Source organism: Mytilus edulis, unplaced genomic scaffold, assembly GCF_963676685.1.
Source record: "Mytilus edulis unplaced genomic scaffold, xbMytEdul2.2 SCAFFOLD_1767, whole genome shotgun sequence".
Taxonomy (NCBI): Eukaryota; Metazoa; Mollusca; class Bivalvia; order Mytilida; family Mytilidae; genus Mytilus; species Mytilus edulis.
Genome location: NW_027268396.1, coordinates 1 through 17,382, shown reverse-complemented (window position 1 = coordinate 17,382; position 17,382 = coordinate 1). Strand labels below are relative to the sequence as shown.

General features: G+C 29.6%; 1 protein-coding gene across 1 annotated transcript; it reads right to left on the bottom strand.

The window, feature by feature from the left end:
- Nucleotides 1-2,110: 2,110 nt before the first annotated feature.
- Nucleotides 2,111-17,020, bottom strand: LOC139507402 (probable tRNA(His) guanylyltransferase; the record flags this gene model as incomplete). The annotated part of the gene is given in 6 exon segments (XM_071295735.1): nucleotides 2,111-3,842; nucleotides 4,928-5,035; nucleotides 5,522-5,610; nucleotides 5,982-6,151; nucleotides 14,302-14,478; nucleotides 16,685-17,020. Coding segments are annotated over 6 exon segments (840 nt in total). The 3' UTR covers nucleotides 2,111-3,650.
- Nucleotides 17,021-17,382: the final 362 nt, after the last annotated feature.

The window sequence follows — 17,382 nt, the reverse complement described above, 5'->3', positions numbered from 1 at the left end:
CAATTTATTTGAATAAAATATTGTTTAAACTAATTAAACTAACCCTTGGTGAGGAGTTTGTGAATCGTACCCAATCATATTGCCACACTTTATTTGTCTGAGGGCATTATAAATTCAGGTTGTGTTAGTCTGACATTACATCCTTACGTACTTTCCTCGTCAGATCTCGTCAGGTTAAAGTTGTGCTGTAAGGTAGTGACACCATCAAATTGTGGTCACATCAACTTTAATATTACTACACATTTTCATTATGATGTGCGTTTCCAAAATGTATGCAAAATTATAGTTTGCAAAAATGTCACTGTTCATAAATGTTTTTGTGCAAGTGAGGTATTGTGTCCCATAAACACATTCTGTTTTGTTTACTTTGTTAAACATATATTTTTGACATTTAAAGATAAATATGTTTAGTGGAAGCACTAATATGAATACCATGCATACAATTAATGATTTGTTATTTAAACATTAAACGTATTTATAAAAGTTGGGAAAAGTGATGAATTTTATAATACAGTAAATTCAGAAATTATTCTGTGCATTTTTCATTGCGAATTCTACAGAATGGGCTAAAATGTGAAATTAATTATGGTAGTTTCTGGAAAAATTTGCATACAAAGTTTATCAGATACCAGAATGCGAGTTCTTATTGCTGCCTTATTCATTATGGCATTATTTGCATTGATAAAGATCTTGCAACAATTTCTGAATTTAGAGTATACATTTGTTTAGAAAATTTTGTGGCTCATTCATACCAATTTCTTAAATTGCTGTCTTCATTGGATATGTATGTTATAAAGCTCCATTTCTGTTTAAAGTTCCATTCCAATTTTGTTAGTTTCTGATTTGTAAAAAGGATAAAACATCTTTGTTTAATCAATAATAAAATTGAAATGTGCATTTTATTTAAGCTTTTATTAATTGTTCATCTTTTACATATATCTTTATTTTATATATATATATGTTGAACAAGTTGATTTTATTAGTATTTTTTTAGAAATAAAGATACAAAAGAAGTAAAAGATTTTTTAGTTTTAACTTGAGCCAAAGATTTTTTTTTGGTAAATAATTTTAAAAAAGGTTAAAAACACCCTTTACCCGATGCTAAAGCCCAAATCGGTTTATATCATCATATTGGATAACTTTGGTCCGCCAGATAACTGCCAGTTATCATATTCTATATAAAAAGGGCACAATCATTAATCCACCATTCTGCCTCTGAAGAAGGTCCTATTTGGACCGAAACTGGTCAGGCTATGAAACATCCCCAGGCGCTGTTAATTATGTGTATTGGCATATATACTATATTTTTATGCTTTTACATTTTTCTCACTGATACACATAGTTTATATGGCTTCTACTAACGAAAGCTCCATTTGGAGTTAATATGTTTAGAGACCTCCTATGTCAGTACACCTTGTCTATATTGCCAATTTTCTTTTGTATAGTTTACATTTGTCATTTCTTGGTTTTTTAAAGCTGGATATGTGATATGGGTTTTGCTCATTGTTGAAGGTTGTACAGAGACCTATTGTTGTTCACTGTTTTGTCCCTTGTGGTGAGTTCTAACATTGACAATCATAACACATCTTCTTATTTGTATATCGATATTGACTGAATCATACTTTCTCTCTTCCAAATAATAATTGTCAACATTTGAAAGGTCAAAGAATTTTGCTGAAAGTTTCAATAAGTTGCAAATTGTTGATCTCCAATTTCTTCAGTCACAAATTGTCTAGACTCTAGACGTGAATTTTTAAAGACAAACACACAGCAAAGGACTTTTCTACTGTTGAAGACCATCAGTAGATCTTTGGATGTCTTTTTGGTTTTATTGTGTTATCTTGCTGTCTCATTTAAATATCAACTTGAATTCATATATAGTCCAATCCATGATAAGAAGTCAGCGATCTACCAAGATAGAGAAAAACTAAATAGAGGTGACCTTTCACAGCTTGGACTAAATAAAAATTAAAATATTCAAGAGTTATCCAAGAAAATTGTATGTGTATGGAAACGCATCACACATTAAGCCAAAGAACCTCCAATCGATAATCATAAGGTATAATTAGCAAGACATTTAATCAAATTTCACCATACAATTGAAGAGAAATAAGGATATTGCATATTTAATAAGGATAAAGATAATATTGTAACAACAGAACATACATGCCTAATATTTAAACCATTTATACTGAACAATATAAAAAACATACCAGTTAATGAAGTAGTTAACCTAATAATGCTATAAAAAAAATCTGGTGAAATGCTAACTTTTATGAATGAAAATTCATGTGTTTTAAAAAGCTTCTGTGTGCCCCACATAGTTTAAAGCAAAAAGTAACAAAATTCATATGCTGGGAATGCTTTTGAAAAATATTTAAATATTGAATGCTTCTTTTTGTTACTTCATTGGGGTTTAAGAGCGTTGACCAAAGTACATTTTGTATGAAGCATGGAAGCGCTTCATTCTAAAAATGTGCGCACGGTCAATGCTTTTACAACCCTATCATGGATCATGAAAACACGATTTTTATCAATTTTTTATTTAATTTACCTGTGCACTTTATTGTTTGTGTTAAAAGTTGACTTATCTCTGCCTATACAAACGATCCTATATTATAAACTTTGAAAGTTCCATTTATATCAATATTTATACAATTTAATGATTTTAAAGCTAACCATGCACCTGAAAAATGAATATATATAAGAAAAAGACCGAAGAGACAAGCTGAGAGTTTATAATAAATATAAAGGAGGGAAACTACAAACAGATGCATGAATGTCCAATACTACTAATACCACCTCCCTAATGTTTATACAAAAAAATTAAATATAACTAAAAACTGATACCTTTTACCCAATGTTTAGAACTAAGAAGTTGAAAAAAATCACCTTTTTACCTAATGTTTAGAAGTAGAAAAAAAACATATTTTAAAGCTGATACCACCAACCCAATGTTAGGATGAAAAAATGAAGTTAACTAAGAACTTGTACCATCAATCCAATGAGAGCTATGGAAATCGCCAATTTTCTGCACTTTTCATTAAAATATTTTAATAAGGTTAATTTTTAAAGATCATGGGGCACACAGTAGCTAATAATCATAGACACCTTTCATGAGGCCAGATAATTTCTTGGTTTTCTAAATTTACAAAGACTTAAGCTGACACGTAATTCAAATCATAATCATATGATTTCCAGAATTGAATGTTATTATAGTCATCACAGATTCTATTCCATATGTAATATACATAAATTACCCCTATTTTTACAAAGTTCCAATTGATCTTTCTTTGTTATAATTTTCCATCTGAAGTTGATTGACAGAGACTTATTTTTCTCAGTCAAGTAGAATGAAAATGTAGTAATGTCCTAAACCAAACATCTTGATGTTGCCAAGGAAATTAGAAATAAACAGATTGTAGCACAGAAAATGCCTCATTTTCAATGCCATAGATGATCTATGTCTATTAATATTTTATCAAGGGTTTGAAAATCTGATGGACTTTCTCAGTTACATTTCATTAACCTTAAATGGCCATAAATAGTGTGTTGATGACAATACGATGGTATACAGTACATTGACAACTTAACAATATATTTGCACATGAAAATTCTGTAATTTACTAAAACAATAATATCTATCAGTATCATCTACTAGTCAATATGGTAGAATGTTCCTCCCAGAATTTTTCTCCTATTAAGTCCACATGTAGAACGTCTATTTTTGGATTCATTTTTGTACCATGATCTAATGAATTACTAAAGGACACAGATCCACGATGAGGCTCCTTGGTATTGGGATATGTAGAGTTCATAGGTTTTGATTCCACTGCTTTTTCCTGTAATAAAAAATATAAATATAAATTTATTAACAAGTGGCTGTCAATCCAAAAATTGTGTTTTTACTTTGTTTATAAGTGTCCTTGATAGGACTTCAACTTCATAAACAAGAGGCTGTCACGACAGCAAACCGAATTTATTAACATTTATTTGTGTCCTGGCAATATCACAAGAACAATAACTGATGAATGGTGAAAGTGAAAATTGTCAATATCAAATTTGACCTCCATTTTGTCATCAGTATCAACATATTAAAATTTGAAAAGCTTAGGTTGAAAGGTTCATGAGTAAATGCAACAACATGAATGGAAACGCCATTTTTCGATCTTTCAAGAACCATTACTCCTGAACGGTAAAAGTCAAAATCGTCATTATTGAACTTGACCTCCATTTTGTCATCAGTAACAACATATTAAAATTTCAAAAGCTTTGGTTGAACAGTTCATTTGTAAATGCAAGGACACAACTGGAAACACCATTTTTCAATCTTTCAAGAACCAAAACTCCTGAATGGTAAGTCAAAATTGTCATTATTGAACTTGACCTCCATTTTGTCATCAGTAACAACATATTAAAATTTGGAAGCTTTGGTTGAACAGTTCATGCGTAAATGCACGGACACGACTAGAAACACCATTTTTCAATCTTTCAAGAACTATAACTCATGAACGGTAAAAGTCAAAATCGTCATTATTGAACTTGACCTTCATTTTTGTCAGTAACAACATATTAAAATTTTAAAAGCTTTGGTTGAACGGTTCATGAGTAAATGCACAGACAACATTTGGTTGCCGCCCGGCCGCCCATCCCCAAATCAATAACCGACATTTTTGTCACAAAAATCCGGTTAAAAAACACCTTGACCAAAAACTTTAACAGACGCACAGACTGAAAAACATAATGCCCCTAGTTGAGCATAAAAAATATTCTCAGTGGTAGGCTAGGGCTAAGGCTTTAAACAGTCAGTAACTGTATATCAAATCAATTCAAAAAATCTTAACATTTCACTGCTCAAGTATAAAATAAATTAAAATAACCAGAAACTACAAAAGATCTGTTACCAGCAGTAAATAATAACACCTACCTTACTGGGTAGAAGTATAGAACCTTTCCGATATACATCTGGTAAATTGTTGTAGTTCGTATTAAATTCTTGATATAACAGTTCATTTTTATCACTAGACATTGTTCCCTGCAAAAAAAAAAAAATTATAATCAACAGAAAAAAGTCACTTTATAATCTCTGGATATTCATGTTTTGTAGAAGAATTTAATAATGCATAAAAATAAGCAGTTCACTCAAATAGGGATTTCCTACTTTTTTGGAAGTAGTAGGTTTTAAAATAATGAAATGAGCATTTCTGTCATAAAACAGTCATAATTTCAACTGTGTTAAGTGTTGATAAAACAGATTATTATTGTTTTGAAAAAGTTGGCAATATTTCTAAAGAGCGTCAAGAAGACATTTTTTTCATAAGAGACTTGCCAAGATTGATGCAGTAATTTTTTGGGTTAATTTTTCATTTCCTAGCACTGATCACTTTCAGTAGATGCTAAAACTTCCATTTTTTACATACATGTACTGTGGTTTATGTTGAATAATTGTCTCATTGGCAATCATATCACATCTCCTTATTTTTAAATAATTATCAATAAAGTGCTTTAAAATAGTTGTTACCTTTAACCTTTCCTGAGACTGAGCCGGTGTAAAACCTTTATCTTGCACTAGTTTCCAGAAACAGGTATTATACAGATTGTTTATGTGGCCTGAAAAAAATAGATGCACTGTGAGTGATTGCTGAAAGTTTCATGTACATGTACGTGCATGATATTTTAATGATATAAATTTTCTGCAAACAGAAGTAAAATATAAAGGCACTGTAAAGGTGTCAGATAGCATGGCACAACCAGATGATGCTTGGTGCTGTATATCAAGAAGCTATGACAAACTTGTGACAATTTTTTTGTTTACATGTTTTATAAGTAAATAACTCCAAGGGACTGTTTGTTCCATTTCGTTATAAAACTATGTTTGATTATTTCCCTTGCTTCTAAAACTTTTGAGAACCAACAGCAGATGCCACATGAGAACAATAGATCCTTGATCTTCTGTCCAAGGCAAGCTAAATATCACTTACAATCTGCCTGTCTCCAGCTGAGGTAGTCTCTGAGGTTTTTATCTGATGGGTAGAGGACAACACGACTGTCAAATGCTGGAGGATACTGTAATGGCTGGACATTGAAGAATCTTGACCAGTAAAACACATAACAGGATGAAAAGTAACTGACAATGTTACTCATTATCTTACTGAAAAATACAAAGTTACAAACATTCTTAATAAAAAATATAAGGTACCGTTAAATTACATTTACTAATTACAATGATAAAATGATTGACAACTTTTCTAATTATCTTACTGTAAAAAACAAAATTACAGACACTCTTAAAAAAAAAAATTCAAGGCACCTGTAAATTACATTTACTACCGTAATTACAATGATAAATACTGGATGATTGACAACTTTTCTAACAAATACAAAATATTAGAAATTCTGCTAAAAAAATTCTGTCAATCCATCTACTTAAGTGGACATAGACAAATTTTTATTTTTACATGTATTTATATTTGATTGCAAAAGTTTGCCTACAAGCCCATTAAGTCCAAGTTTCTGTAGAGCAGGAGAAATGGATTTACAAAAAAAACTTGTGACTAATATTGATCATAAGTCATGAATAATTCAGTACATTAATGATCAATCTTAATAAAGATGAAACTGACTCCAGCATTTTATTCTCTATGTGCTAAAACATTATAAATAAAAGGTAATGCATTTAGTATTTACTGAATATACAATAAAACATCTTAAGATCATTATAAGGGTGATTAAGTATTCATTTATAATTTATTTTACATCCAAATTTTTGGTTCCACTGACTCAAGTGACCCATTTTTATAATCATTGATCATTAAGATGTCACTCCTTAAAACTTGACTAAAATCAGTAATAATGTTTAGACCAAACATAACAACCAAAGGAATTAAGAATATGGAAACTTAATAATGTGTTGCTCTTAATTATTTTTAACAACTTAATTCATATTTCATGAACAAACTTAAACTGGAATAGTTTTTCTTTACTGATACTTAATAAATAATGTATCTACTTATATACAATTTGGAAATAATTTAAATCATTATGGCATTAAATTTCTGTTTACAGTTTTATTCAAGGATGTTTGCAGATAGAAAAAGAATTCACTTGAACTATTGAAGTATTTGTTTAAGAGATTTCCTTACGTAAATATACATCTTAAAGAAAATGGTGGATATTAAACATATTTAGTTCTTTTAAGGTTTACTGATTTCTTGTATACTCAGAGTAAATTTCATTTATGGTATTTTTTTGTAACTAGGTAGCTGTCTCACATCATAATCAAATCATTTAATATTCCTGTTTTTAATTACAAATTTACAAAACATGAAGATTGATATACATGTATAAACATATATATATATCAAGTTTCTTTGTTAGAATTTTTAGTTAGTTTAAACATATTTATATATAGTGGATTAGGAAACAAGTTTTGCAACTTATATTAATCCCTTTCCACTTTGCGGGTGTGAGTGCTGCCTTGTAGCGGCATTAGCCTGCTCTTTTTCAAAATCTACATGGGTCTCTTTTACTTGCAAGAGATATGGCTCTCTCTTAACACTGGTCAGCCATTTATTATCCCCTTCCAAGGGACTATCATTGTTTCCTCAAGACCATACTCCCAAATGGTGTTAAGAGAGAGCCGAAAGTTCAGTCCCCAAATTTTTTATTCCAATACGGGAATCAAACCAGGAATCTTTGAATTTTGAGTTGAGAGCAGAAATAGTAACCTACTCCCACACAAGTCAATACATATAGATTTCCTCGCCACTTTATAGCTTGTTTGTGCTGATGTAGTGTAAAGCAATCACCAATCAATCAAATATACAGCTTGACAACTGGTGCAGGTTCTACTAATCTTTTGTTAGACAAGTTGATTATCATTATCCTTTTATTTAAGGGGGGGGGGGGGGGGGGGGGGGGGGGGTCATTGATACCCAACATCTCCTTTTAATATTGTATGAGCTATGTCAGAGAGAAATCAACATTATGCAAGTGCAGTTATACATGTACAGATTTAAGACTAGGATTGATTTCAGAACATTCAAATACGAAATAAAAGATGAGTTATAGTCTATTTTGTAGAATTTGATGCGACTGTCATACAAGTGAGAGGTTTAGCGCTATAAAACCAGGTTCAATCCACCATTATCTACATTTGAAAATGCCTGTACCATTGAGTCAGGAATATGACAGTAGTGTCCATTCGTTTGATGTGTTTTATCCTTTGATTTTGCCATTTGATTAGGGACTTCCTGTTTTGAATTTTCCTCAGAGTTCAGTATTTTTGAGATTTTACTTTTTTGTAGGTTCTTTTCAAACAATTAAATTTTGCATAGAGTTTAATTTTCCTAACCAAAATCAGTTAACATAGGTATTGTATTCCTTTGCATAAGGTCTATTTCTATCTCACACACCTCATATCATAATGTACAAAATAAAACACATTCCTCTACTGACGGTATAGGTTATCAGTTTTTTTTATCGGAGAATTGTGACGGAAAGTGAAGGATCAGTCTTATCAAATACTTGGTATTTTGTCTCAATAAATTACAATATAACGTCATTCAGGGGTACAATCAATATTGATTCAAAAGATCAGCCAGAGGACGCAATGTTTTTTACAAGTATGATTTAGATTTGATCTGACAAACCAATTAAACTGTTTGACTAGACATCAAAATAATTCTTTTAAATTTTGGCCTGAATAAAAGAAATTATGTCACATTGAGAACATTTAATGATCAAATTATTTTTCTTTGAGTTCTTGAGGCAAAATTTTGACATCAAAACAAAGAATGAAATTACAACTTTGAAAGTAAAGATTTACAACAATTGAATTTATGAAGTGGTTGAGACTAATAATCATCATAGCATGCAAGGTCAATAATTACATATTATCATGACATTAAATACAGTAATAAAACAAAATAAATCTTAAAACTTACTAACATTCGTGATTTATTTATTTATCTTGAAAAGGCAAAGCCATAAAATTATAAAATACTCTATGAAGGACTCATTAAGGACTGTTACAATCTTAGTTTTTTAAGGTGAAGTTTTAAACAAAGTTTCTCAAATTTCAAATTTATAATATGTATGATTATTATTTATACGAAACCCTTCCTTCATAAAGCTATGTATTGCTATCAAATGCAGAACAGGGGAAACACTTTCTAGATTCTAGTTTCTCTTTTTTGAAAATTAACTGACGAAAATTCAGAATTCAAGTACTTTTATTCAAGATGTAACCCTAAGACCTGCCTGGAGTAAGTTTCACAAAAAATCTTAGGACTAAAATTGGTTGTAAGTATACTGAATTGTTCATGACTTTAGATAAATCTTAGTCGTAGTTTTTTTGTGAAACAGACTCCTGGTGCTTAAATGATTGCTTCAAATATCTTTTTAACAAAAATATCTAAAAATCCAGATTAACTTTTTACAAACTAAAAGTTATAGTTAAAACTATGGAATCATAACCATTATTCTTATTTTTTGTCTCATTTATAAGTTATGTTTTTGAAAAATACATGAATAAAGTTATAGAAAATATCACATGATGTAAAATGATAAATACATACAAGAACTTATGTAAATGAGTATCAAATTCAAATATTTCTGGCTCAATAATATTCACTTACAACATTTAATACAACTACTTTTATTGAATTTTCTTATTAACTATTCTATTACTGGTTTGTGCTAATGGACTATTCAGGACTCAGATATCTCATTTAAATCAATTCACCAAACATAATTACCGATACTATACTGAATACATACATTTAATTAACCTTTAAGATTCCCACAATTAAAATGAACAAAAAGGTTGGAACTTTTATTGAGTTCATCAATAAAGAGTTAATAGGTGTTAAGATTCCAAATTTAGTATCAAAAGCACAAAAAAATCTTTTAATAATTCTTTATAGTAATTTTATAGTAATTTTTTGCCACTTATACCTTTTGTAATTAAATAATGTTAATATGCCATTCTTAGATCCTTACAACAAATGGCCATGAGTCTAAATTATGGTAAAAATTAAAAACTAACACAAAAGGGTCACAGGCACTATAGCGACCTAAACACTATCACGAAACTAGAAAACCAAAACCTATAGAATGATTTATTGGACTTTTAAAAATTAGAATCATATGTCCTAGTAGCAATTATCTCTTGCTAATACATTTAATGTAGGCCCAATCTTCATTTACTTGATAAAGTTTCATATGTCTCAATGAACGTGATCTCACACAATATAATTTTGTTTACATACATATTTATGTACAACATGATTAAGATTCATTATCAAATGTTCTACTCTAATAATTAAACATTCCTGTTGAAATGCATTACACACTCAAACAAAACATTACAAATGTTGATTAATGTCGATAACAACTTTTATCACATCCAAAATCTCTGGGTATTTAGTTTGTTCATATATAATCTAATACTTTAATAGGCAACAATACAAAAATCCAAATATTGTTAGTATGTGGTATATCGGTAATGTAAACAGATCACTTTAGATCTTTATATTGTTATTTACATGTAAGGATTTGTCTATTAGCTTTTCATGTTTAAAAAATTAACATGTTAAAAAAAATCAGGATTATGTTCTTAATAAAAAAAAATTGTCCTAAAAATACTTCCTTTAGTCCAGTGGGTGTTGTTAGAAACCATTAGCCATATTGTTTTTGATTTCATTTTATTACCTAAAACCAATCCTGTTATTATGTCTATTGTGTTGTTTAACATTTTGTTATCCAGGGCCTTATATAGCATATCATAAAGTTCGGGTTTTGCTCATTTTTAAGTCAAGTTTAGTGACTTGTAGTTATTTACAAACAAAGGTTGAAAGTAGAAAGTGAAAGCTAATAAAACTAAACCACTAAATGTACTAGAAAAACTGAAAACAAAGGAACAGCTCTATTATTGCTGTTGTTCATCTCTTTAAATCACAGTTAAAGGTATTAGGATTTGTTCTCATAATGTTAATAGGATTGAAAGTAAATATGAAGAAATTAAACATAACCTTATGTTTTCTGATAACCAACCTGATGTATTAGGATTGTGTGAAACATTTTTAACAAAACACACTCCTGATAATGAATTACAAGTACCTGGTTATGTATTTGAAAGAAAGGACAGAACATCCCAAGGTGGGGGTGGTCTAATTGTTTACTTTTCTGAAACTATTAAATTTTTAAGAAAAAACAACATAGAAATAGGGGGTACGGAAACAATGTGGTTTGAAATTAAACCAGATTACAAAAAATCTTTTTTATTATGTTTTGTGTATAGGCCACCAAAGTCACTGATAGATTGGGTTGATGATTTTGAAAAAGAAATAAGAGTGGCAATGACCATCAATTCAGATATAACAATTATGGGTGATTTTAATTTCAATTTTAAAGCACCAAACAAACCTCCTCAAAAATGGCTGAATATTTTAGAATCATATAATTTTCAACAACTGATTGAAGAAGCCACAAGGGTAACAAAAGATACTAGTACACTGATTGATCATATTTATGTCAATAATCCAAATATGATAGAGGAATCACATGTGTGTAGATATGCAATTAGTGACCATTATCCTATCTGTTTAACAAGGAAAGAAGTCAACAAAGGCAAAAAGAATACACACAGTACAATTACATATAGAAATTTCAAAAATTTCAACCAAAACAATTTTTTATTAGATCTGCAATCTACGCCTTTTCATGAAATTGAATTTGAAGAAAACCCCTCTGACTGTCTACAATTGTTTTATGATATGTTGAACAAGGCTTTAGATAAACATGCTCCTGTTGTTAAAAAGAGAGTTAAAAGAGACAGACAGCCTGAATGGTATAATAGTGAAATCATTTACGCTAGGAATATGAGAGATAAATATAATGCACTTGGTTTATGGAGTGAGTATAGATTTTGGAGAAATAAAACTAAACAAATTATTGATAACTCAAAAAAGAATTATTATAAAAATATGGTAAAAGACTCAAATGACCCTAAAACATTATGGAAATGTCTTCACAGTCTGAACCCAAAAGTTAAAAATACACCATATGAGTTGGCCACAGAAGATAACAATACAACTAAAAGTAAAAAATGTATAGCTGATACTTTTAATAACTTTTTCACTTCCTGTGCGGAAAAACTAAGAGAACAAGGAAGTTATACACCTGTTAACAAAGCAGATTTTAGTAATCTTAGTAAATTTGTTAAAAATAAATTACATAAACATGAAAAATTTTCTATACCACCAGTGAATATGAATGAGCTATTTAATGAATTAGCAAAACTTGATATAAATAAAGCATCTGGTATGGATAATATTGGTCCAAAAATCCTAAGATTAAGTGCCCCTTTTATTGCATCACCTCTCACATATATATTTAACAGAATGATAGATACTGGTATATATCCTTCATTACTGAAGAATGCTAAGGTAACACCAGTTTTCAAGGATGGTGACAAGCTTTTAGCAACAAATTACAGACCTATATCTGTTCTTCCAACTTTATCAAAATTAATAGAAAAACATGTTTCTAATAAAATGTACAAATATTTATCTAAACTTAAACTTTTACACCCTACACAATCTGGTTTCAGGCCGCAGCATTCTTGTCAAACTGCACTTATCAATATCATTGACAAATGGTTGCAAGAAATGAATGATGGTAATTTAAATCTAGCAATTTTATTAGATTTAAAAAAGCTTTTGATTTGGTAGATCATGATATTCTTTGTTTAAAGCTTGAAATTTATGGATTTAGTGAGGCTACTGTTAGTTTTTTTAAGTCATACCTCAATAACAGAAAACAGCAGGTAAACATTTGTAATGTTTATTCTGAACAACAACATATAAAATTTGGTGTCCCCCAAGGTTCTATACTTGGTCCCCTATTGTTTGTACTATTTATAAACGACCTTCCCTTATGTATTGAAAATTGTGAAACAGACCTATATGCTGATGACACCACTCTTCATAAATCTGGGAAAAACATAGAAAACATACATGATGATGTTCAAGAAGATTTATACAGGGTTGAAGAGTGGTGTAAAATGAACAACATGTTCATTAATGCAAATAAAACAAAATGTTTGGTTACTGGAACAAAACAGAAACTATCAATTCAGACTTATCAACCAAACTTGATAATAAATTCAAAAGTCTTACAAAATTCTTCATGTGAAAAATTATTAGGTGTTAAAATTGACAGCACACTTAACTGGAAAAATCAAATTGACCAAGTTCGTGCTAATATATCATCCAGAATATACCTTCTTTCTAAAATAAAGAAGTTTTTAGATATAAATGCAAGGAAAACATATTACAATGGGTAATATTCTTCCCTTAATTGACTACTGCTGTATTATTTGGGGTGAATGTAAAAATGAAGGGAAAACAAGAATTTTAAAACTCCAAAAAAGAGCAGCAAGATTAATTCTAGATGCAGATCCTTTATCCCCCTCAGCCCCCTTATTTAAAAAACTTGGGTGGATGACAGTTGACAATAGAATAAATTACCACAAATATTTACTTCTATATAAATGTATGCGTATGGAAGCACCAATGTACCTAGTTCAAAAGTTTAAACTGAAATCAGATAATAATCCTTACTCCTTAAGAGGTGTCACTCAAGGTAATCTGATAGTTCCTAAGCCAAAAGCTGAACTATTTAAGAAATCCTTTGCTTATTCTGGATCAGTATTATGGAATGGACTACCACACAAAATGCGTAAGGCTCAAAACACTTTTACTTTTAAGCAAAGTATCAAGAAGTACCTAACACAATCCTGATAAGAAATATTTGCTACAATCATGACAATGCATTTGTAATGTATATTTTTTTTTATTTTCATTTGATTTTTTTGACTACATGTATACTTAAACAGCATTATATCTTATGTTAATAACAATACATTGAACTACATGACTGTAAATTAACTATTGTGTAAATATCTGTTTTGATTGTATTGTAATTTGTATGTGAGGGCCTCAGGGAAGATTAGTTGATTGTAACTAACTGAGTTTACCCTCTTTAAATAAAGAATTTATTATTATTATTATTATAGTTATCCTTCAACATAGAGCAGAAACTAATCTCAAGCATGCTAATAGGCTTAGCTCATTGTTGAAGGCCGTACGGTGACCTATAGTTGTTAATGTCTGTGTCATTTTGGTCTCTTGTGGAGAGTTTTCTCATTGGCAATCATACCACATCTTCTTTTTTTATACATATGTGCAACATGGAAAACTGTAGGGATATTTGTTCTTTTTTGACCTATGACCTTACCTTCCCCTTCTATTAAATACAGAAGTATTTTTCTTGAAAACAAAGCTGTATTCATCACTCTGTCCATAACTGAGGACAATATCTTTGTATTCTTCCATTACACACTGTGCAGCTTTAGTCATCAGATTCAAAGCTCTATCATCATTAGGCTTTACAAAATGGTGGACATCAGAAAATCTGTAATGAAACAAGAGCAAATATACATTATATAGGACATGTAGGAATAATCAGTCTCAGATTGTGTGTATGCATTTATTGTTTAAGAATAAATGTTTTTTTTTTAATTCATGGTTTACATAAATCCACAAAATCCATGAAAATTAATATCCAACAAATAATAATGAATCCACAGTATGGAATGGCATATATTTAACTTTGTCAATTAAATTGATTCATAAATTTTCCAAACTGAAAAGTATTTTTTTTTAGTGATAAATCATTCAAATTTGATTTATTTTGATATCTTCTCTTTTTATATTTTTATCATACTTATAATCTATTCATATCGTGAATAAAAAATTCAAATATAAATAGTTATCAATATCATTCTTCTATTTGAACATCATTAGGAATATAAATTTAGAAGTTTTCATTTATGCACATACAGATTTATGGTTTTTTTAGAACTTTAAATAGATTTAACATCTAAAGAATCTTTTCACACTCAAATTCCTTTCACTTATTTTGTAAAGCCAAATATATAAGAATTAAATGTTGCTTTACCAAATATTGTATATCTATCCCGATATATATAATTAAATATATGACCTCAATTTAGTTGTATAAATTCATCAATGAACATATTAAAATGCTTTAAATTTATTTTTATATTATTTTGGGATTTTGCCAATATAGTATTTATAATATATAAGTCATGGTGTTCTTTTGATAAAAGGCAGGTTTTACTCTAACTCATTTCACACCTCGATACTAAATGGTCAATGAAGTTCTGAGACAAATATTTAGTGTTCATTTTCAGCATTTGTAGATTTTGTAATACAACTATTGATCTAATTAATCATTTATAGATGAATATTGGAAAATATTTGATGTCAATGCCAAACAAACCGGTTTATATGTCACATAGAATAGGATCCTACTTTAGAAAGATTAATGATAAACTAATGCTTTTAACTTCTTTTTAGAGTAGACAATTTGCAATATTCAAATATAATTTTTCAGTACTAAAGAGTACTAAAAGAAATTATGCAACTTCCACCAAGGGTTGTAAATGTGGTGTGTGCAGATGAATTGGAATTTAAAGGCTGATTTCATGATAAAAAAAAAATAATAACCTACAATTGATTTCTTACCAATTTGCACGAACGGATGAGAAATGAGCATCAAGAGAGAGAACATGTGAAATGAAAATTGAAAAAACCAACATTGCATGAAAATACTCTTTACTGCTGTCTCCATAAGCAGAGTAGACCTTAAACAGTTTCCGATGTGTTGAAAGCTGTATGGTGATCTATAATTGTTAAATTCTGTGTCATTTGATCTCTTGTAGAAAGTTGTCTCATTAACATTCATACCACATCTTTTTAAACTTTATAAATGATATGCTGCAGCAGGTCATCATGCAGTTAACTGTCCAATCTCTTCTTTGTACCATCTTGGTTAACTTAGGGTACCAATCTAGCCCCCTACTCTTCATAGGTGGGATGGGATTGTAACCCTTGGCGGTGAGCAAAGATGTGATTTCATACATACATGAAACATGATAGATTACATAAGGTGGTAAAGAGTTAATTATGGTGAAATGTGTTTATCATTTTTATTTAGAATGTTTTGGTACTTTAAACTGAGCCATCTATTTACTGTGTATAGTGTGAATTTTTAAAACCTATCCATGAAATGACCATTTTACACAAAATCCCTACCCCTTTTCCTTTGTTTAAGACCCTCATCACAAATTACAGTACTCTGGATGATAGGCTATCTACTTATCTTCATATTTTTCAAGCAATCTAGCAAATTAAAAACCATAGATAAACTAAATTTTTCACTTCCAATTTTTTTTCCAAATTGAAAGAATCAAATTTGCCAAAACTGAAAATAATCTATCCAGTAAATGTCTGCGTTCACCTTGTAACATTTAATGAACTTTTAACATAATTTAATAAAATTGTCACGAAAACTTCATTCTTTATTTGTGCAAAGTAAAGCGATACACTTTTAATAGTTTAAATATTTAATTAAAACATCCATGCAATATATCACTAACTAAACTTTCAGTTATAAAAATGTATACCTCAATAAAACAGGTCTTATCTTGAAAGGTGCTTAAACAAGGTGAAATATATGTCTATATTATTTCTGTACTTGACAAAATTGATTTGTTAATTGCCGTAAACTTATTCTAACATACGTTTAGACTCACCTGTGGAATGACTTCCCATCTATTCTAACAACTATCCAGCAATTAGGCAAACATTTGTCTTCCGACTCAAACTGCTTTACATATTCAAATTTACTCTTAGCCATGTTCGCTCAACTTATCCTTCCATAAAAATCCTTTTCTGTTCACACCATAAAAACTGAAAGATTTGTTTACTAAGCAGCAAAAAGATCACTATTCGTTTAAATTTTAAACAGACCCCAGTAACGAAGAATAAAAATCCTTGACAGACGTCCTGGTGGTTACATTATTATGACTGAAAATCCCATAAATTTAAACGGAATCTTGTTGACTGTTTAGTACTTCCAGTTAAATGGACTGAAAAATAAAGCAAATAAGATAATAGAATTATCCCTCATGTTAAATGACAAGACGATGTTTGGCACACTTAATTTATGCAACGATACATTACAATACTGGAATAATTTCAAACTTTAATAAGATCGGTTTTAAATCAAAGATGTTGAAAACATGATATATATTACCTCACCTTTAAAAGATACAACTATTCTGAATTGTATATCAATTGTATTTCATACCTGAATGAGTGTTTGAATATTGATACATACAAATGGCATTTACCCTTATAATCTCGATCAGGTTTTTAAAAATATCTGAAAAATTCCAATTAAGGCAATTTCGATATTTACCTTGTCAAATTAATTTGTAAGTTTTATTCA